Raw genomic sequence first — 20,603 nt, forward strand, 5'->3', positions numbered from 1 at the left:
AAATACTTATGGTTGCGAATTATCGAAAGTGAAAATATAAATATTTTGACTATAATATTAGTTAATTATCACGCAAAAATGTTTTATTAAAATTGTTGTCATTTAGTTTTCCCTCTCCTCCAATTTTTCCAGGTTACGGAGGTACTTTACCAAGGTAGATTCACGTACCGCCCAAGGGCTTGGAATTCACCAAATTATAAAAATTATTGGGTTATTTCCTGGACAAAATGTCTGACCAGGGACCAAGCAAGCTACAAAACTTAAAAGTGTACATTATTGGTGATGAGGATACAGTTGCTGGATTTCTCTTAACCGGGATTGGAGCAAGAGACGCCCAAGGAAAAACTAATTTTTTAATTGTAGACTCAAAGACTCCAAAAACACAGATTGAAGAATCATTCAGAGATTTCGTGAGCCAACCAGACTGTGGAATTATAATTATTAATCAATCTATTGCTGAAGAAATTAGATACCTTGTCAACACTCACGATAAAATTATCCCAACAATTCTAGAAGTCCCGAGCAAAAACAAGCCCTATGATGCAGCGAAGGATTCGGTCATGCAGAGAATTAAGCTTTTTTACGGTGGATCCCTTCCAGAATAAACCCAGAACTGTTGTAGTTTATAAATAGTTCACTTTTAGGATTAGAATTAGACAATACTACATTTAAAACAAAAGAAAACATATCCTAATTTTGTCTACGCTTCAAAAACCAGAATTTGTTCTTTTTTCTCCTTAGTTTTATGTCGTATTAAATCTAAGTTGATTTTATATTTAGGAAAGGATTGTCAAAATGGTTACGTTTGAATCTCAACGAATTTATTTTCCTTTGCCTAACATTTTTTATTAATATTGGAATAGCGGATGAATTCGTAACAAGAAAATTCAATATAGCACCGTATCTCTCTTTGCACTTATTTACTCTCGACTGAATCCTCTTTGACTCAGAATCCAAAATATCACCTAACCAGTGCTTTTCATCACAATTTACCTCTTTAATTAGATCACTGATTGGTATATGTTTCATTAAACTTCCTCTTAAATCACTCTCTGTGTGAAGCCACGTATTTGGGTCATCCCTATTTCTGAAGGTTAACACAAATTGTTTATTATTTAAATATATTTGTGGTCCTTTCTGTTGAAAATTTACTAAAAAATTTTTAACGTGATATTCAGGGGTGTTTGAGAAGCAATTCAGTAATTTTCTACTTTCTTCCTTTATAGAATTAAAAATTAAGTCCGCTTCTGCCTTTTCAGATGAACTATTATACGGGAACAAGGTTCCATTTAGAAGTGGTCCCATCAAATCTATCAGTTCTGGTAAAAATAAATGTTTCTCTTCTTTTGAATTTAAATATTCAAATTTAATATCATTTGGTTCCGTATTTTTAAACTCTATTCTATTAATTGCCATTGTCTCTTATGATTATCTTCGAACCTTTATCTTTTTTTATTGTTCATGTCTTTTCTAGATTTTCATTTCAACCGTGATAAACTGTTCTCCGTTGATATTTGAAAAAAAAAATTCCCTAGTTATTTACTGTACTTTAATTGATAAATAAAAATATCTCTAAAATTCAATTAATCGGCAATGCCTTTTTTTTATTTTTAGATAGAAGAGTAAACGTAATAACACATCATCTGCTTATTGCAAGTGGCCGCCACACAAATCTCCAAACCCATGCAACAAAAATTCAGTCGGATAAAATTCAAAAATTATTTTCATAGGTAATTTCAATGTATTAAATTAATAACTGTATCATTTTTTTAATATATTATTTTAAAAACTAGAATAACTACTTCGATAACTATTAAAATAGATAATAATTGTATTATCTTTGTAAAAATACGCCTTCCTGAACTATTCTCAATATTAATTATTTGTTTGTGTGCATTTTGAATTGTATAAAATGAGTTGTCAACATTGTTGTCTATTCTATCAACAAGAGAACCTTGTTCAATTACAATAGAGACCATTTCCTTGAAGATTGAATGAAGCTCAGAAATATCTCTTATTATCCTCGTTATTTCCTGAAATGTTTAAAAGATTATTCACGCTGTTTTAATCTCAACGAAACGTACCTCGATTCCATTAATTTTAGGTGTTAAAATCTGATCAACCAATTGATAGTTCTATTAAAAAGTCATTACCGAAACGAGATCGCTTGTAAAATCATCTCTTACCTGCAATTCCAATTTTGTTTCGCTACTATTTGGTAAAATATTCACTGGATTTGTCTCCAACTTAGAAATATAATTTTTTTTCACTACTTTTAGTTGGTTTACAAGTGGATTAAGTTGTGTTATTATACTATTCTCAGCGTTTCTTCTCAATATTCTATTATATTTTGAACTAATAAATGAATCGTTCATGTTATTTTCCTCAGAAATATCTCGTAGAAGTCTCTCAATCCGTTTAAATGAACCGTATACTGCGTTTGCTAGTGAATCTATTTCACTTTCTGATATTTTCATTGTTTTATCCTCAAGAACGCAAATTAACTTTTTTTTCTGAGTTTTTTGTAAATGTGATAACATTTCTTTTGCTCTAGAAAGCTCTTCTAGTGCCTCGACATATTTGTCAACCCAAATTGGTGGTAAGTACCCTACTTCTATTTTTGTAATATTTTCATTCGAAACACTGTTCATATGTTTCACATCATTAACTATCACATTAGGAAATATAAAGTTAAAATTATATGTAATTTAAACATTACATACCTTTCTCTGAAATATTTTCAGAATTAAATATTCCGAAACGATCAATTCGTTTTTTGTGATTAGTTCTAAACCTTAGATAGACATGGGTTAAATCTACTACTGAAGTAACTTTCATCTCAAATTTAAGTAAAGTATGTTTGTTATTTAGTTTAAAACATCAAAATATGCGCCAAATTTACATGCAAAATAATGTTTAATAATTTGTTAAATGAATGGATTTATGTTAACAACCTTTATTAAGTGTAGGATGTCATTGATATAATAGCTTATCTCAAACATATCCTATTTTAGTTTGTGTGACTTCTTACATTAGTTAGAGAAAACATCAATAATTAAATTACTTTTTGGGAACACTTATCTCAGTAACACTTGTTCTTGTCAAACTACTCGGTATAAATATTTTTTAATAGTTTCTATAAATTCAGTATGTGTTTAAAAAAATAAATCTCCTATTTAAACCTCAATCTAATTTATTTAATTTTCACTCTATTTTTTTCGTTTCTTGTTTTTGTTAAATTTCCTCATTAATGTTCACTATTTCAAGGTTATATGGGACATTATCTGATATTTTAACTTTAAGTCCATTAAAATTGTTGATCACACCTAAATTTGGATAAAAAAAAGTTTTTTACCGACTATATCGCAAATATGGTATGACTTAATATCAATTACTATTGTTTCAATTGTTAAATGTAACCCTGAGATATATATTCTATTATCAGTTATTGACTATTATTACATTGAAAATACATATTTTGTTTATTATTTGAATTGAGTTTAAAAATATTTTTGTAAATTTTCATTAGATTCCAGTTGATATGTCATTAATCCTTCTTTTTTCGCCTCCAATTCGTCATTTGTAATAAATAGGACCCATAAATGACTAAATTCATTCAAAACAAAAATGAAATCTTGATTATATTTTAGAACTTAACTACAACTTGAAAGCTCTGAATTACTGTATTTTCCCTTTAACTGAGAATTTTTCTATCCAATAACTATAACAATCCCCTTTTGCTCTAACTGAAAAAAAAAATTCTACACAAACTTCATTTCTTATAAAGATATTCAATAATAGTTCCTTATTGTTTTTCTCTTTGACAATAGAAAAATCTACGAACCCTTTACTTCCCATATCGATATTAAACTAAATCAAATAACGACGGTCATTTTGATCCTTTTTCTTAAAAAAAAAGATAAATCACTTATTCTCTTAAACCTTTTGTTTTCAATTATTATAGTAAATATATATGAAAGCAATTCAATCTCCATTTCAATATCATTAGAATAATTTGTTTTCTTAATTATTCGATGAATTGAAGATCCAGCTCTCTAGTTTTACTGGTATATTAGGTGATAAGTCACCATATTCCTCTCTTTTCTGTCCTATAATTTTTGCATTTTCATCGAAAAACTCCTTATATGGGAATTTCAAATTTAAGTCATAAAAAAATCGAAAATATAATAAAAGATTTATTATGAAGTTGACACACATCTAAAAATATCACAATACCTTTTACAACAATATCTTTTAAACAAACACAAAAGTCCCGATACACTATTAAAACCCAAACTTGCGCCAGGAATAAAGCAACAGTCCTGAAAAAAAGCGTAGGTAAAATGTAAAATGGATTATAGTCTAGAGAACTATTGTTACAATTAATTAATCATCTAACTTAAACCCTCTCCCTGATAAGTTTTTTTTTGCTCTTAAAATATCTTCTGCAAGATCTGCTCCGCCCTTAGTAACATTTGAGAATTGGAATAATGAAACGGAGATAGAAATTAATGAATAAACTCCAAGGGAAAACACACATAAAAGTGGTGACTAAAAAAGTTATGTCAAATATTGAGTTTTTTTATTTAAGTTCACTTACCAGCAACCACAAAAAGGAGATTCTGGAATCAAAGTCAATTCCAAAGTAAAGTAATCCAAAAATCCATGAAACAAAACATAATGTAAGTAGCAGCACTACTTTCTTACCGTATCCAAAATAAGGGAGTTCTTTTCTCGTTTTCTGTTTCATTATATACAACAAATAGATAACCAAAAATTAATTTCTTTAATCTGTCCCTCACCTTTTTTTTATTGTGCCCCGATATTCCAAATTTTTTTTCTGCCAATTCTGAAACTAAAATTGATACAAAACGTTTGTCTTACGAAAATATATATATTACTGAAATTTCGTGAGACAAAATATTTCTAGATAATATCAATAATTCGCCCTCTTAAAACGCTGAGATCTCAGGAAGGACCCATGAAAGAGTTAACACAAAGACCTCCCGAACAAGTAACTGAGCAGCTAATTGATGAATTAAGAGATCCAACATTATTTGTTAGAGGTTGCATACTTAAAGGAACAAAATATATTTCTCAATGCAATAAAAACCTTGAAATTGCAATTAATCATGTTAATGAACAATTAGAAAAAAAATTGATAGAGTTGGGTCAAATTAAAACTATTTACAGTCTGTGCCAAGAATTGGAAAACTTGGAAAAAAATTCCAAGTCTGTTAGTGAACTCATTTCAACGCAAATTAACTCTATGGAAATGAAATCTATTCCAATAATTCAGCAATATGAAAGTATGAAGGAAAGTATTATCATTTCAAAACGATTAATTCAAATACAAGATTTATGTAATCGCGCAATTGACTTTATATCTTTGTTTAATAGACTCAAAGCTCAATTTGGGATGATAAAAGTAATTGAATCAGAGGATAAATATAAAGAATTATTTCAAAAGTTACAAAATGGAATCCCAGATACAATTAGTATATCAAAGACAAGCAAGATGATAGTTGAATTGGAAAACATGATAAATTTTAACAGTGAAAATTCAATTGAATACGGAATTAATTCAAATGAAGTTTGTAGTTTGGAGTTTATTGAAGAATTACAGGAAGAAATAAAGTGTCTCAGAAAACTTAGTGCAATTTACAGACAACATGGACATAAAAAATTAGTGAATGGAATAGAAAATATGGACATTCCTTCCATTGGTTTAGGATGTCTAATATTACACCAATTTAATGAATTATGGGAACACATTGACACATTTGTTGATATCAAATTAAAAAAGATACAGCACTATTTTAGCGTAAGCGTTTTGCAAAACTGTATTGAAATAAATGATAAATCTAACGAACAATTTATTATTAAGACTGAATTTGTTACAATCTCTATTCTTACAGCAATTGAAAGAGTGTTGAATCACATTACAATTTTTTTTAAGCAATTTATATGCCTTCAGGACACTATTATTGAGAAAAAGTTAAAAACTGACCATTCAATTGATGAGACAAACTTTATACTTTTGTTTTGGGAAAGATCTTCAAAGACTATAGAAAGTGTATTTAATATTGTTTGTACGATTAATAATAAACAAATAAATATTCAGAACAATAATATGGATGAAATTGTAATCGTAGGTGGCTCAATCAGTTTGGAACTAATTCTTCAAGTACTAATAAATTCTTACCCAGAAATATCAAATATGTTTGTTTCTTTTATGAAAAACATTAATACATTACTTTCATCATCACCATCTAAGGTATTACTAACCAAAATTATTGATGATAATAACATTTATAGCACAACAGACAAAATAAAAGAAAAATATTTAGAACAAATGAAAAACAAATTCAATTTTATGTTTGATTCATTACTTCCAACTGATAAATATATAAAAAAGAATTGTGACATCAATGAAACTGTTTCTCAAATTATTAATTTCTTTTTTAGAGAAATAAAAATAGTTAATATCGAATTAAAAAAACAAATATGTGATTTATTCAGAAAAAAGTTGTTATGTTTTATTGTTTCTTGCGAAACAATAATCCAATCTGAAGGTGGAATTATACCTTATTCCGAATATGATAATATAAAATTTTGCGAGGATAAATATTTAGAAGATATTGTTTTAAACAATGATATTAGAATGCCTTTACCATCCTATTTTCACAAGATTAACGCAGAAATTTCACATATTGCAGGACTATTTTCAATAGAACTTGAAAACATATTACATAAAGAAGCATTGAATGATTGGGACGAAGTTGAAAAATACAGAACAATTGAACTACTTAAATCACTACAGTACAAATCAGTTGGAAGGTGGTTTTCACATACCTCACTTTCGATATTAAATGTTTGTAAAAATGTTGATGTGAAATCAATCTCAAATGAATTGTTTAAAAAAACAGAAGATAGGTTCATATTCTTATCCCAAAAAATAATAAATAATTTTGTTCAAGAATGGCTCCCGATTTTAAATCCCATTAATATTTGGTACAAGTGTTTAATTCAATTATCAAGAAGTATTTCAATTATTTTCTTGATTAACTTCGTTTTAAGAGTTAATTTAGATGAAAAAAGTTGTTTCTCAATAGCAGATGAAATAGTAATATTCCAATCAATTATTTCACATCTTCTATTAGATCAAAGAATTAAAAATGATTTAAATACTGATATTAAAATGATACAGGACTTTCGAAGAATTCTTTTTTCAGATCTAAAATCAATTATAGAGGCAATTAACTCAATAACAAACAATAAAATGAAATATTCTAGCAACACAGAAATACTTGTAGCTTCAGTAAAAGAGATAAATCCATTGCTCTTCTCAATTCACATTTTAAACAGAATTTATTTCAATTTAAAGGACAAATTTAGGGATATACATTCATTTGTTGATTTTTCAAAGATAACATATTATAAATTTTACAACACTCTCGCATCAATAATGTTCAAGAAACTAAACTGTAACCCAACTTGTGATTCCGATTCAGATTTATTTGTGATATTTGATATTTTTACACAAAATTCATCTGCAATGCATAATAACCAAAAAGAAATATTTTCACTAGTACATAATTACGTTGAATATCTGAAATCAGAAATTTCGAAGAGTTATTTTAATTCTGATCACCTAGATCTTGATGATTTAATAATAATATTAAATTTCGTAGTAAATATTGATAGTTTTTATAGCGCCCCTGCATAATTTCATTTAATTTTATTCTACAAACTCTAATATTAGTGCACAAAAATGGATTCAGACTGTTCTGAAAATGAAATGGACTTAAACGATCAAGTAAGTTTTGTTCTACAGTAATTAAATGTTTACTTAATTTTTTAGATTGTTAGACAATTGCGTGACATCGTGTTGGATGAACCAGAAAAAGAAGAAAATACAAGACAAGATATCATTGATATGGGATTAGTACATGACTTATCATACGACTATGTTCATGGTAATGTAGAAATCATTTTAAAAAGCGATTATAATATTAAAGACAAAATAAACGATAAAATGTTGGAACTAGGGTGGGTTAATTCAGTTGAAGTTTTGGTTAAAAATAAAAAAAAGATTGACTTACCATTAAATCCACTAGATAAAGTTAACAAGAATGAAGAAATTTTATCTTGTTTAAGAAAAGTTATTGACCCAGATTTAAACAAAGACATTGTTAGCTGTAACTTTGTTAAGGATTTATCATTTGACTCTTCAAATGTTTACTTTACTTTAGAATTAACAACTCCAATATGTCCAATGAAGGATTTATTTGAAAAAAAGTGTATCAAAGCAATAAAAGATAATCTTAATTATGTAAAAGATGTAAATATAAATTTCACGTATAAATTAGAGACAAATAAGTCACTTCCAAAGGAAAAATTACATAGAAATTTGCACAAAGTATCAAATATTATTGCAATTAGTAGCTGTAAGGGGGGTGTAGGAAAATCAACAATAGCTGTTAATTTTGCATTTACATTGAGCTTAAAAGGTGCAAAAGTTGGAATTGTTGATTGTGATATTTATGGTCCGAGTTTGGAACAACTCATTCCTATTGAAGAAAAGACTGTTTTTTTTAGGAAATCAAATGAAAACAGTCTAGATTCAGTAAAAATGAGTGACAGCAAAAGAGGCATTTGCAAAAGTAAAAATATTGACAATGGCTTCGAAGAAATTGAGGGATTTGTTCCAATAAATTATAAAAATGTTAAGTTAATGAGTTATTCTTTTCTGTTAAATAATAAAACTGATTCAAATGACAACACGAAGGTATCAAGTATTCTAAGAGGACCAATTGCAGGATCAATTGTAACACAACTAATTACAGAAACAATTTGGGAGGAACTTGATTATCTTGTACTTGATTTTCCACCTGGAACAGGCGACATTCAACTTTCAATTGCTCAAACTATTGCTATTGATGGATCAATAATAATCACCACTCCACAGGACCTCAGTATTTCTGATGTCGAAAGAGGTATTCATTTATTTAATAAACTAAATATACCAATTTTAACCTTGGTTGAAAATATGTCTTATTTTCTTTGTGATGGTTGTAATAAAAACCATGAGATATTCTCAAGGGGTGACATTTCAAATATTTGCGAGAAATATGGATTTAAAAATGAGTTTAAGTTTCCTTTATCTAAGGATCTATCGAAATGTGTATTTTATTCGGAATCAAACGAAAAAAGATTTCCATTCGTGCTTGCTATAAATAAACCAAATTATATATTATCAACATTTGAAAGTCTTTGTGATTATATTGTTAGAAAACTATCAAAATATAAGTTTGGTCTGATTAAACCAAAATTCAATTTCGATAACTTAGGACATATAGCATATTTTCAAATTCCTGAAGATTTAAATGAGATAATAATTAATGAGAATCCAGAACAGATTTTTTACCACGATTTCAAAGTTAAATATTCTGAACTCAGAAAGTTATGTAAATGCGCACTGTGTTACAATCCTGTTGAAAAGAAACCTGAAAACAGAAATACTGAATTCATTTCCCTTGAAATAGAAAGAATTGATATAATGGGTTCCTATGCTATTTCAATTGTTTGGAGTGATAATCATAATACAATAATTTCATATGACAATTTGATCAAGAAATTCTATGAAAGAAAAGAAGTAAGGCTGTGTCAGGAATCATTGAATTGGTAAACAAAATTAACCAGTTATTAAAAAAAATTACTTGGGAAAATTTCAATAAAAATGTCTTAGTTTACATTCGTTATTGATTGGATAAATCTACAAATAAACTTCCCTTGAGATCTTTTTATGCGATTACCAAAGTCAATAGGGCACATTGACCCAGTTTTTCTTGTTCCCCTTTGCAACAAACAACTACAGTTCGAATTTATTTCATTTGGTTTAAATGGTGTATTACCATCATAAGGTTGGTACCACCATGTTTTTTCATGTAAAAAATAAGTCCCTATTGGATACAAACAAATAGGTGGTTCAATGTTTTCAATTTCTCTTATGAGAACTGCTCTAACTAAATTACTCATTTCTTTGTCAGACTTCCATTCAAGTTCGTCATTTCCAATATTCTCATCAAATTTGTACGTTCCTAATCCACTAGTTTCCCATTCTTTGATGTATGTCCCAGGTTTTTGTATTAACTCAACGACTATTTGCCACCACTTCTCGCTTGATTTCAATTTAAACGGTGCAGAATAAAGTCCAAAACTTGCATATATCAAAGAGGGCGAGGTAAAAATAAAAAATTGATCGGGAATGTGTCCTTGTCTTATATGTACTGTTACATTATTTGGAACAACTAACCTTTTATCTTTCACAATGCTTTTTATTGCTTCATGTGTCGTCCCATGAAAAGACAAATCCCAGTCTTTTGTAATTTCACCTTCACAAGTATTCAGTTTTAGTGGATATCTAGACCAACCTCTCGAAAATAATAATCTATTCTCACTTCCTAATTCAAAGTTGTGTCCACATTCAATGCGGTTGCATGTTCTTCTTTCCATGTCAATATAATCCTTAATCTCAAGGAAGTCAATAATAACATCTGTATTTTTCAAACATTTACATGGTATTCGATTCGATAGATTAACTTGATTTTTTTTTAGACAAAGGGTATATGGTTGCTTAGAATCATTATTATCCTTGGTTTTGAATTTTAACAAGTTTAATTTATGACTATAATCTACAAAATTATTTTTATTGTGCATCTATTATAAATTTGTACATGTGTGAGTTGACGATAATTAGAAAGAATTTTATAAAATATTATTAGAAAAAGGATTTATAACCACTCTAAACAACAATGAGGAATCTATACACAACATTTTTTTTAGATGTTATAACATTCTAATTAAGTAGCCCAGACCTCTCTTTGCAAATAATTGTGAGAAATAAGTGTTTGGAATTTACCACATTTTGCATTTTAAACAAAAATTTAAGTTACTCTCAATAAATTTTTAATTTCAATTGATAAGTAATCACACAAGACTATATTATAATTTAAATTCAAGGATTGAGTTAATATTTCAATGGGGCCTAGATCCCAATAACAGTTAATTCTCTTTATCTTATTCCACTCGAAACCTCTTTCAGGTTTTGATAAAAAAAATCTTTGAATAGTATCTTTCTGTGTTTCTTTTTCACCAGTTAGTAATTCAAATGCGATTAAATGTATCCATGTATCACCCAATTTACTGTCAACTTCAATTGCTCTTTCAAACCATTTTCTTGCTTTTAAATGATCATTCTTTCTCCAAAACAAGATTGCAATTGCAGACAAGATGTATGGATCATTTTCACATCTTTCAAGAGCATATAGGTATTTTGATCTCTGGTTTCTTTCTGGTTCAGAAAAAACACTTTCAGCGTGCAATAATCCGGATTTTGGACATTCCTTAAGAGCCTTCGAGATTAGTTGTGGGATGAAAGGCTTATTTCCTGCCTTTCTTTCTAGCTGGATCGTCTGAATCCAGAGTTCTGGTTGATTTTTTATTTTTGAACGAGCTAAATCAAGTACTGTCCTTGCTTTTTTCCAATTCATTTCACTGATTAATAAATCAACTATTGAGAGCCATAAATCGACAGACTCAGGACAGTGTTTCACTCCATTTTCAAGTATAGAAATGGTTTCTGTTATTTCATTCTCATGTTTTTCATGATGTACCTTTCCATATAATAACCAAAGTTCTGGTGAGTTTGAAAATGCCTTTACAGAATCAGAGCAATATAAAATACAACGATCGTACTCCTTTTGTTTTCTTTCAAATTGAATGGACTCTATCCATATATTAATTGTTGGGGAACTTACCCTCTCTCTTTCAAGAAGTATCCTTGCACGCTCTATTTCACCCTGAGAATTTTCTAGTTTGACAGCAGCAAGTAATATTTGTTCCTTATTCCTAACACTTGTGTAGCCTTTTGATAGAATAAAACGTGCCAATTCAATATTTCCGTTATTTGCTTGGTTATTTGCAGCTTTTAACCATAAAACTTCCTTTCCAGGGCAATGTTTCAATGACTCTTGTAACACAGAATCCATTCTATCTTTCCCACCAAACTTTTCTTCGAAATCTGCCCATTTAATCCAAAAACTTTTTTTGGTTTTTAATTTCAAACGGGATGTATCAAATACTGTCCTTGCGGTAATTATATTGCCATTTTCAACTAATTTGTCAATTTCAGAAAACAATTCATCCTTAGATATGTCTTCATTACCTAAAAATAATGTATTTTTAATTATAGATTTGCATGTACAAGGGAAACCATCTTTCTCACATTGAGAAGCCTTTTCTAACCAATCTGTTCTTGAATGGACAAATCTTTTTGCGGATAGGCTTGAAATACAACGCTTTATAATTTTTTCAACCTTCTCAGTTTTATTAACACTTTCCTCAAGTTTTGCTGCAGCGACCCAAATTCCAGGATTTGTTGGTAGTTCCTTTCTAGCATCATTTAATATCTTTTGAGAGTCAGAATAACTACTGAGAGACGCTAATCTCAACCAAAATTCCTCGTGTTGTGGAACACACTTAACTGCATTTGTGAGGAGATGCCTTTCTGATTCTTGTTCAACTAAAGATATAGCTTCTTTCCATAACTTTAATGAATTGGGTAATATTTCAAGGGCCTTTTTGATTATTAATAGCTTCCTGTTTTTTGTATTTTCTCTATTAGCTGCCTCTAGCCATATTTTTGCAGAGTTTGGTGCATTTTTTACTGCATTCGAAAGTATTTTGTTAATATCTCCTGGTTTTCCCAACCTTATCGCTTCCAGCCAAATATCCTCGTTCTTTGGACACATATCACATCCTTTATTCAATACTTCTCTTGCTTGCGAGATTCTACCCATAACTTCCTCGAATCTCGCAGCTGCTATCCAACCAGGCGCATGTTTCGGGTTTGTGTTGACTATAGATTTAAGAAGTAACCTGGCTTTCTTGATATCAGAAACATCGCCGTTTATTTTAATGTCTAAAGAATTTAATGTATTTAAATAATTATCTGAGTCAATGACAGACTGTCCATGGACATTGTCCATGGCTTTATCCAGCTTTAATGAAAGAATGTTTCCTTTTGCAGTTCCAAGTTCATTCAACGAATAGAAATGATTTGTTTCATTTTTAGATGAATGGTTGTTACTCTCCTTCAAGATTTCAAGGGATTCTTTTTTCGCAGAATCAATTATATGATCAGGGATTGGAGTATAATAGTTTGCATTTTTTTTTACCGAATAATCACTTAATTCTGGTATGCCATCCCATTCTTCAAGTTTAACATCACTTAAAGACTGTTTTAAATCTAGAAATTGTTGTTGTAGCGTTGGTCTGTGTTCTCTTGTTTTTGTTATTTCTTCTCTAAGTCTTTTTTCCCTTTGAATCTTTCTTCTTGAACTAAGTTTTTCATCAATCATATCATATATACTATCTGCCTGTCTGTCTTCATCGTCATATTTAATATTCTTGAATAAACCCTCATTAAAACCAGAAAATTTATCAAATTTGGTGTCCGAGTAATCACCGAAATCAGCCTCTATTACAATTGCTGAATCATCCCTACTTACACCACTTGCGAAACCAACTGCTCCACGACCTTTACCTGGAACATAGTCTGGTGGAGGCTCACCAAATATATTATTTCTTTTTGAGTTATCTTGTGCAGAATTTAATCCCAAAGAATAATTATATTGTTCATTCATTATAACAAATAATATTCAGGAAATACTCATTCTTAAAATAATTAAAAAAAAAAAAACCGCATATTAAACATGTAATGAATGTATATAGGCAAAGTTATTAATTCATACGGTTCTGTCAAGTATTAGCTCTGTATACGCTCTAGGACCTTCTGTGTAACTATCTCCTATAGATATAAGCCATTTTTCTCTCTCTAAAAACAACAATAGCTTTCTTACTGGTAACAGCGTAGAAGTGAATTAAAAGAAAATAAAAAAGGAAACATACCATCTTCTTTATTCATTTCACGTAAATCCTTGTTTAGGCAAATTTCATCAAATGATACAGGACCATCTACGCTAAATTTTTCGTATTCAAATGTGGTATTCTATCGAACTTACCTTTTGAAACAATATAACTTAATAATTCTTATGACTAAAGTTAGTGATTAAAAGAGAAATAAAATAGAAAACATACCTTTTGCTTCACTAAATTCATTCATTTTTTTAATTCCAAGTGAAAGTAGTGCATACTTCTCTGGACTAGAAGATTTAATGTCGCTTGAATCCTCAATGTTGCTTCTAATCCCAATGTACTCTTCACCTTTCCTATCACTTGTAATAATTATTTCCATCAATAGCATTCTTAACTCATCATTACAAGCATCAACCAGTTCGAAAATATTTTCAAAAGAGTACTCAGTGTACTCCTATTGAAGTTAAATTATTTGATTAGGGAAAGAAAAAAAAAACTTACGTTCAATACTCTCAAAAAATTGCTAGCATCCCTGACACTCGTAACCTTAGGAAATTAATTATAAGAAAAGGTTATTGTCGAAACCATACCTTTACAAGCATAATACATTGTAAAAATAAGGAGATGACCCTTTTTCTGTTATTCATCGGGGTTTTTATAAAAACAATGATCAGATGATCTATTTGCGGTAACTTTACAAGGAAAAAAATAATTTCTATTTTAAAAGAATTTAAGTATGATTTCTGATCTTGTAGTTAAAGATGAGTTCGGTCCAGGAAACATTCCAAAGGCTATGTTTATCTCCTCTATTGAAGAGTTTGTCGGAGAAAAGTCAATATATAATATTTTGGAGAGCATCCAATTGTTAAATAGAAAATACAAGCTAATGGAGAACTCCTTTAAAGCGCAACAAGAATCTCTAGTTCTAAAAATACCAGATATTGAATTGGCAATAGATACAATAACTCAGAGACAAAGGTTATTTGTAAGTTTAAGTTTTTTGTTGTTGTAAATTTTTTACTCTTTAGAATTCAAATATCCAAGAAGATCGTTTTTATTTCCCTCTTGCGGATAATCTACTTGCAAAAGGGACCTCGTTACCGTCAAACAATGTTTACCTTTGGTTAGGGGTATGTTTATAATCACTCTTTTTGTCAATAAAATAACTTTTTAGGCAAACACTGTACTGGAGTACTCATTAGAAGAAGCTATGGAAGTATTGAATTCAAACCTGTCTACCGCAAAAAACACAATAAAGATATACCAAAAATCACTGGACTTTATCAGAGAACAAATAACTATCCTTGAAGTAAACACTGCAAGAATTCATAACTACGGAGTGATGATAAGAAAATCAAAGCAAGGAAACGCAAACTGAAAGACAAGTGACTTCAAAGAAATTTAGGGGATTCAATCTAGTCTCAAACTATTTAAGCAAAGATCTAACCTTGGTATAAACCACGTAATGTTGCCATTACAGTCATGTTGCTTGCTCTAAACTAATAATTGTTTCTTAAGTGTCTTTATGGACTCATTGTTCCCTTCTTACTACCTTTCTTCCCGATTAGTGCCTTGCCCATCAAAGACTTTTCGATATGAGGTATAACACCACCACCAGCTATTGTGGCTTTGATTAGGGAGTCAAGTTCCTCATCACCTCTGATGGCCAACTGAAGATGTCTGGGTGTTATACGCTTTACTTTAAGGTCCTTTGAGGCATTCCCTGCTAGCTCCAGTACTTCTGCTGTAAGATATTCTAATATTGCAGCTGCATAAACTGAAGCCGTTGAGCCCACACGACAATCACCAGGGATACGATGCTTCAACATACGTTGAATACGACCAACAGGGAATTGTAAACCTGCACGAGCTGCTCTTGATGTCGGTTGTTTCTTGCTTCCCTTCCCCGAACCAGCCTTTCCCTTACCACCGACCTTTCCACCAACTTTACCACCTATTTTTCCAGAAGAAGTAGTGGCATCCATTGCTCACTTTTTTTATATTTACTTAAGGTGCAGAAAAAAAGTATTTGATTTACAAGAGAACAAACTGATTGAAAATCACTATTCCGTAGATTGTTTTTTTCTTCATGTGGACAATTTGTATGAGCGCTAAAACATGCCGCAAAAAATAACTTTTGTATGCATGTTTAGTGGATTTTGAAAATCGAATCATGAAAATTGACAAGACTATTTAGGAGGCATAAATATTTTATTCCATACATTAAGTTTGCCAGGTAAATTTTCAAATTTAACACATACTTTTTATATCAAAGTTTTGATAATTACATTGTTGTCTGCATTACTGATACTACTAAAATGTGTTTCCGACCTCATTAAATAAATAGTTGTTCAAGGGGTAAACATGTCTAAAAAACATTATTTTAGATAATTATGTAAATATTGTAGAATCTTATAGTAGGTTATTCTTTTTATTCTTTCTTTTTTATAAGGTCTTTAGAAAATTTTCTGACTTTAGAAATTGGCGCAATTTGCTATTCCTTTGAAATGGAAACGAGGACTTGGAAATGTTAGCTCAAGAATGTAAGCACATTATTAAATGGATATCTAGTGTTGAGTCTGGAGTAAATAGAAGAGATGGCAAGCTATTATCAAATCTTTTTAGTATAAGACATTTCAGGAATTTGTACAGAGGTAATATTACTTTATCTACACAAGATATAAAGGTAATTACACAGAAACATTTTCAGAACTCAAATTCAACATTTTCAGGTGTATTATTAACTTTAATTGAAAATTTTCTGGAGTTAAATAGAGAAATAACAAAACCTAATTGCCAGTGGGGTACCGTACTTTCGAATGTAACAGCTTTACTTAATAGCTGGATAGAGGTTTATCGAGATCCGGATGCAATACCTTGTCATTGGGTTGTCCCTGTACTTTCATCCACATGCATTCTTATATCGAAAATAGGTATTTTAGCTGATTCCAAATTGAATTCTGGTGACTTTGAAGATGAAGAAAGTGATGATTATCAAAACAGATATCAAATCGCAGTTCTCAATTCAATCAGACAACAAATTGGTAAATTTAGGGGTGATGAGGATAGACAAGCAGGATATGTTATATTAATGACTGAAAGTATTAAGTGTTGCATGCAACTCAGGAACATGCAGATGGCCTCAACGTTCATAAAGCATATAGAGTCTTCAAATATAAATTTAGAGAAAGTTCCCCGGGGACCAATGGTATTATTCTGTTATTTCCTCGGTAAACTTTACATGCAGCAGGATAGATTTACCCTTGCAGAAGAACAATTAATGTGGGCATTTGGACACAGTGGAAAGAAAAAGACTAAATTAAAGAGTAATATTTTAGAATGTTTAATACCAGTGAAACTTAGACTTGGTTTTATTCCAAGAATCTCATTACTTAAGAAGTACGATTTAAAACATTATGTGGAAATATCAAAGGCATTAATACATGGTAATATTAAGCTCTTTGAACTTGCAATTGAAAAGTATTCATCAATATTTATTGCACATGGAACAATACTTTGTGTTGAAAGGGTAAAGTTTATTGTTTATAGAAATTTGATGAAGCGAATTCGTAATTGGTGTTCCAAAAATGTAAAGGGAGACTCAAATAAGCTCACCTTTTCAATATTTGAAGTGGGTTTCAAGTGGCAATCTGATGAATTATTTGATCAACATGAAATGGCATGTATTTGTGCTAACTTGATTAAGTTAGGTTATGTTAAAGGTTATATTTCATGGGAACATCAGGTAATTGTGTTCTCTGCAAATGATCCTTTTCCAACACTAAAAAACATTAAAATACCATAATCCATAGCGAAATTATTTTTATTTTTTATGTTATTGTAACCGAGCTGAATTCAACATTTGACTTTTCCACCCTGATACTTTTTCATTGATAGTCGTCTACAAGTGTCCAGACTTGGAAGGCGTTCACGAGAAAATCTTCTCTGTTGGATAGTGAAGGGGAATCGTAAGTTGAACATGGGGATGACCAACCTCTGAAGAATTCTCCATCTATTGCCAATGAATAGGAACCTCCACCTCCTATTGCAATTCTCGAGTTATCGGTGTATATATAGAAGCAATTCTTCCCACTCCATGGAAAAACACTTAATCTGGATTTTAGCTTTTGTGTTTCTCTTGAGTTCTGTTCGACTTCACCTTCGAGATTAGTCTTATTCTGCTTGTCTTTTGTACAACACTCAACGGCGAATTCGGAGAAAAAATCAGATGTTCCGGTATAGGTTTGACTAAATTCTGAGATATTACTTATATCTTTGTTTACGGTTTGCTTTATATTGTTGGATAGTTGTTTATAGGTGAATACAAACATTTCTCCAGTTCCGTAGTAGTTTGCAGAATTTCTTATCGATTCAGAAATGAACGCACCGAACACCACACCATCAGTATCCCTTACAACTAGTATACTAGGCCCCTTACCTGATACTTTTCTGTAAAACGAGCCAAATGATATTCCATGTAATTTAGAACAATATGAAAGTTGCCATCTTCTAAGTGCAAGAACTATTGGTAGATAAGAGGTTATTTCATCTACCATACTTTCATTCAATATTTTTCGTGCCCCTTCAGGGACTTTGAAACCTGTAACCCACATAAAAACCGAAAAGTACCACTACATTATTTGTTCAATTGTGAAATATCTGTGATATTAAAGAGGATCAACTGTTACATACAGACCGCCAACAACACACAACCGATGGAGGGTTCTATCCAGGGAAACCAGAACCAATAACAGTGAATTCAAAAAAAATAATACGATAAAACAACTTAAAAATATAATGGGAAGTTCAGTCCTAAAAAATCTACCAGGGCGATATCATATAATAGTGCTCGTCCTAAGTCATTAACATCGAAGGTCTGCCAAAAGGAATCCCAAAAACGATAGTTGCAGAGTTAAGACGATAGAACAAGTCATTTTCATCTATACGATAATATAGATACCCCAAAAAAAGGAGCTTAATATCTTAATAGATTCCCATTCTACTCCTGGCCAGCAGCCCTTAAAATTTCCTGTTCCTCCTTCGACAATTTGTTGAAGACGGATTTTTGAGCACTTCTAAAAGCCTTGTCTTTTGCAACCTTTTTCAAAAAGAACGCATGTGATCTTTTTTTCCTCTTCTCTTCCAGAGAATTTATTGTTTTGGACTTATTGTACCCAACCAATGATGACAACGTTCCTAAGTCAGTGTACCTTCTCTGTGGTTTCAGTCTCAGCACACGTAGAGAAGCTGGGACTACAACACGCTTGACTTTGTCAAATGGGGCAGGGCACCCGTCTAGTGTTGTCAATCTCGCTAAAGCAGCTGCACCCCTGGAAGTCTTATGGGGGATCATACCTCTTACAGCTCTGAACAATATCTTTGACGGGGCACGATGATGAAATGGACCCTTTCTAGGATTGGTGTTCATTCGCTTTCGTAAAAAATCCTGATATTTCAGGCGATTTCTATAAAGTGAACCAGATATATTAATCCCTTCACATCTTACTGCAACAATTTTTTGTCCGTTCAACAATTCTTTTGCAATAACAGAGGCCAAGCGTCCCAGTAAGGAACCACGACAATCGATAACGACTCTCCCTTTTGTCATCCTTGTCTGAACAGTATTTAATATAAATAACTTCGAGTTTCACTCAGGAAAAAAAATGATTCTAGGCCGTTCCAAGTCAGAAATTTTATTCCTTGCTAGTTTCAGAGACAGAAAAATAAATGAAACGTCTACATTAATTGCCGCCAATAGCCCGCTCGGACACCAGACTGAAAATTTAAATAGTCAACTTGTTCGTTAGGAATGGTTATCTTGATGATGCACTTTCTTGTCCCATGGGTCCAAATCCGCTATATCCACTTCGAATAAATCATAAGAACCTTTTTTCTCAATTTCTATTACTAGGTTTTTTATACAGTCGAAATAGACAGACTTGAGTCCGATGCTTCCTATTACTTTTCCAACGAAGTCATCTCTTTCTGATTCATTTGAAAACTTACAGAATCTTATTTCCACAGATTTTTCTGCATCTAACAAGATACTTAATTTGAATCTCATTCCTGATCCGTAACATATAGGTGGAATTAATTCTCTGGCTCTTTTCCCTGTAATATCACTTCCCTCTTCGGAAGATTCAGCTTTATCGCTACTATTAAACTTCACTTCTGATACCAATTCTCCAGTATCACTTATAAATTCTTTGTGTTTTGATTTCAGTTCTATGCCGTTCGTCTCATTTATACGTGTTATCGGTGCTTCCTTATTAGTTCCAGTGCTATTGTAAGCTACACCATTCAGTTCTTTTTTTTGAGTTCTATCAATCCCATCTTGGCCTATAACACCAATCCCAAACTTTTCCATTACATAATTACTAATACTGTTTGCAGTATACTTTCTACTTTTGATTTGTTTTTCCACAGTATAATTTTGACTGGATAGTCTAATATTTTCATCTTTCAATTCATTTATTAAACATTGGAGGTTGACCACACTCTTTGAAATTCGTGTTTCTACACCTCTAAGCACTTCAACTGGAAGAGAACTGAGTATTTTTTCGTCCATAATTGTGTTTTCATTCCAAACGCATCATAGTTTATTTTCATGTTCTCTTGGGCGCTATATTTCCAATCACCCTCGACTTATTTATAAATTTTGT

At 30.9% G+C, this 20,603-nt stretch overlaps 16 protein-coding genes across 16 annotated transcripts; 4 read left to right on the plus strand and 12 right to left on the minus strand.

Moving 5' to 3' along the window:
• Positions 1–227: 227 nt before the first annotated feature.
• Positions 228–605, plus strand: FG379_001960 (vacuolar ATP synthase subunit F; the record flags this gene model as incomplete). The annotated part of the gene is made up of 1 exon (XM_067327563.1): positions 228–605. The coding sequence occupies one exon, from the start codon at positions 228–230 to the stop codon at positions 603–605; it is 378 nt and encodes a 125-aa protein (XP_067184608.1).
• A 154-nt stretch (positions 606–759) lies between these two features.
• FG379_001961 (uncharacterized protein) lies at positions 760–1,416 on the minus strand (the record flags this gene model as incomplete). The annotated part of the gene is made up of 1 exon (XM_067327564.1): positions 760–1,416. The coding sequence occupies one exon, from the start codon at positions 1,414–1,416 to the stop codon at positions 760–762; it is 657 nt and encodes a 218-aa protein (XP_067184609.1).
• Positions 1,417–2,138: 722 nt separating this feature from the next.
• Positions 2,139–2,651, minus strand: FG379_001962 (uncharacterized protein; the record flags this gene model as incomplete). The annotated part of the gene is made up of 1 exon (XM_067327565.1): positions 2,139–2,651. The coding sequence occupies one exon, from the start codon at positions 2,649–2,651 to the stop codon at positions 2,139–2,141; it is 513 nt and encodes a 170-aa protein (XP_067184610.1).
• A 583-nt stretch (positions 2,652–3,234) lies between these two features.
• On the minus strand, positions 3,235–3,526 carry FG379_001963 (uncharacterized protein; the record flags this gene model as incomplete). The annotated part of the gene is made up of 3 exons (XM_067327566.1): positions 3,235–3,326; positions 3,356–3,435; positions 3,474–3,526. The coding sequence occupies 3 exons, from the start codon at positions 3,524–3,526 to the stop codon at positions 3,235–3,237; spliced, it is 225 nt and encodes a 74-aa protein (XP_067184611.1).
• Positions 3,527–3,678: 152 nt separating this feature from the next.
• On the minus strand, positions 3,679–3,858 carry FG379_001964 (uncharacterized protein; the record flags this gene model as incomplete). Its single annotated transcript, XM_067327567.1, has 1 exon — positions 3,679–3,858. One exon carries the CDS (start codon positions 3,856–3,858, stop codon positions 3,679–3,681), a length of 180 nt encoding a protein of 59 aa, XP_067184612.1.
• Positions 3,859–4,386: 528 nt separating this feature from the next.
• Positions 4,387–4,750, minus strand: FG379_001965 (uncharacterized protein; the record flags this gene model as incomplete). Its single annotated transcript, XM_067327568.1, has 2 exons — positions 4,387–4,551; positions 4,601–4,750. The coding sequence occupies 2 exons, from the start codon at positions 4,748–4,750 to the stop codon at positions 4,387–4,389; spliced, it is 315 nt and encodes a 104-aa protein (XP_067184613.1).
• A 231-nt stretch (positions 4,751–4,981) lies between these two features.
• Positions 4,982–9,691, plus strand: FG379_001966 (uncharacterized protein; the record flags this gene model as incomplete). Its single annotated transcript, XM_067327569.1, has 3 exons — positions 4,982–7,693; positions 7,766–7,819; positions 7,865–9,691. 3 exons carry the CDS (start codon positions 4,982–4,984, stop codon positions 9,689–9,691), a joined length of 4,593 nt encoding a protein of 1,530 aa, XP_067184614.1.
• Positions 9,692–9,747: 56 nt separating this feature from the next.
• Positions 9,748–10,722, minus strand: FG379_001967 (uncharacterized protein; the record flags this gene model as incomplete). The annotated part of the gene is made up of 1 exon (XM_067327570.1): positions 9,748–10,722. One exon carries the CDS (start codon positions 10,720–10,722, stop codon positions 9,748–9,750), a length of 975 nt encoding a protein of 324 aa, XP_067184615.1.
• Positions 10,723–10,949: 227 nt separating this feature from the next.
• On the minus strand, positions 10,950–13,709 carry FG379_001969 (Pre-mRNA splicing factor Pro1 HAT repeat; the record flags this gene model as incomplete). The annotated part of the gene is made up of 1 exon (XM_067327572.1): positions 10,950–13,709. The coding sequence occupies one exon, from the start codon at positions 13,707–13,709 to the stop codon at positions 10,950–10,952; it is 2,760 nt and encodes a 919-aa protein (XP_067184617.1).
• A 157-nt stretch (positions 13,710–13,866) lies between these two features.
• On the minus strand, positions 13,867–14,543 carry FG379_001970 (uncharacterized protein; the record flags this gene model as incomplete). The annotated part of the gene is made up of 6 exons (XM_067327573.1): positions 13,867–13,898; positions 13,975–14,045; positions 14,088–14,121; positions 14,164–14,395; positions 14,443–14,487; positions 14,532–14,543. The coding sequence occupies 6 exons, from the start codon at positions 14,541–14,543 to the stop codon at positions 13,867–13,869; spliced, it is 426 nt and encodes a 141-aa protein (XP_067184618.1).
• Positions 14,544–14,677: 134 nt separating this feature from the next.
• On the plus strand, positions 14,678–15,319 carry FG379_001971 (uncharacterized protein; the record flags this gene model as incomplete). Its single annotated transcript, XM_067327574.1, has 3 exons — positions 14,678–14,926; positions 14,970–15,071; positions 15,116–15,319. The coding sequence occupies 3 exons, from the start codon at positions 14,678–14,680 to the stop codon at positions 15,317–15,319; spliced, it is 555 nt and encodes a 184-aa protein (XP_067184619.1).
• A 145-nt stretch (positions 15,320–15,464) lies between these two features.
• Positions 15,465–15,926, minus strand: FG379_001972 (histone H2A; the record flags this gene model as incomplete). Its single annotated transcript, XM_067327575.1, has 1 exon — positions 15,465–15,926. The coding sequence occupies one exon, from the start codon at positions 15,924–15,926 to the stop codon at positions 15,465–15,467; it is 462 nt and encodes a 153-aa protein (XP_067184620.1).
• Positions 15,927–16,468: 542 nt separating this feature from the next.
• Positions 16,469–17,746, plus strand: FG379_001973 (Csn12p Rpn3p family component of the COP9 signalsome; the record flags this gene model as incomplete). Its single annotated transcript, XM_067327576.1, has 1 exon — positions 16,469–17,746. One exon carries the CDS (start codon positions 16,469–16,471, stop codon positions 17,744–17,746), a length of 1,278 nt encoding a protein of 425 aa, XP_067184621.1.
• An 82-nt stretch (positions 17,747–17,828) lies between these two features.
• Positions 17,829–18,554, minus strand: FG379_001974 (Oxr1p like TLDc domain containing; the record flags this gene model as incomplete). Its single annotated transcript, XM_067327577.1, has 1 exon — positions 17,829–18,554. One exon carries the CDS (start codon positions 18,552–18,554, stop codon positions 17,829–17,831), a length of 726 nt encoding a protein of 241 aa, XP_067184622.1.
• Positions 18,555–18,940: 386 nt separating this feature from the next.
• Positions 18,941–19,549, minus strand: FG379_001975 (60S ribosomal L13a; the record flags this gene model as incomplete). Its single annotated transcript, XM_067327578.1, has 1 exon — positions 18,941–19,549. One exon carries the CDS (start codon positions 19,547–19,549, stop codon positions 18,941–18,943), a length of 609 nt encoding a protein of 202 aa, XP_067184623.1.
• Positions 19,550–19,744: 195 nt separating this feature from the next.
• Positions 19,745–20,509, minus strand: FG379_001976 (uncharacterized protein; the record flags this gene model as incomplete). The annotated part of the gene is made up of 1 exon (XM_067327579.1): positions 19,745–20,509. One exon carries the CDS (start codon positions 20,507–20,509, stop codon positions 19,745–19,747), a length of 765 nt encoding a protein of 254 aa, XP_067184624.1.
• Between the last annotated feature and the right edge of the window lie 94 nt (positions 20,510–20,603).

This window comes from Cryptosporidium bovis, assembly GCF_009768925.1.
Source record: "Cryptosporidium bovis isolate 45015 chromosome Unknown contig_28, whole genome shotgun sequence".
NCBI lineage: Eukaryota > Apicomplexa > Conoidasida > Eucoccidiorida > Cryptosporidiidae > Cryptosporidium > Cryptosporidium bovis.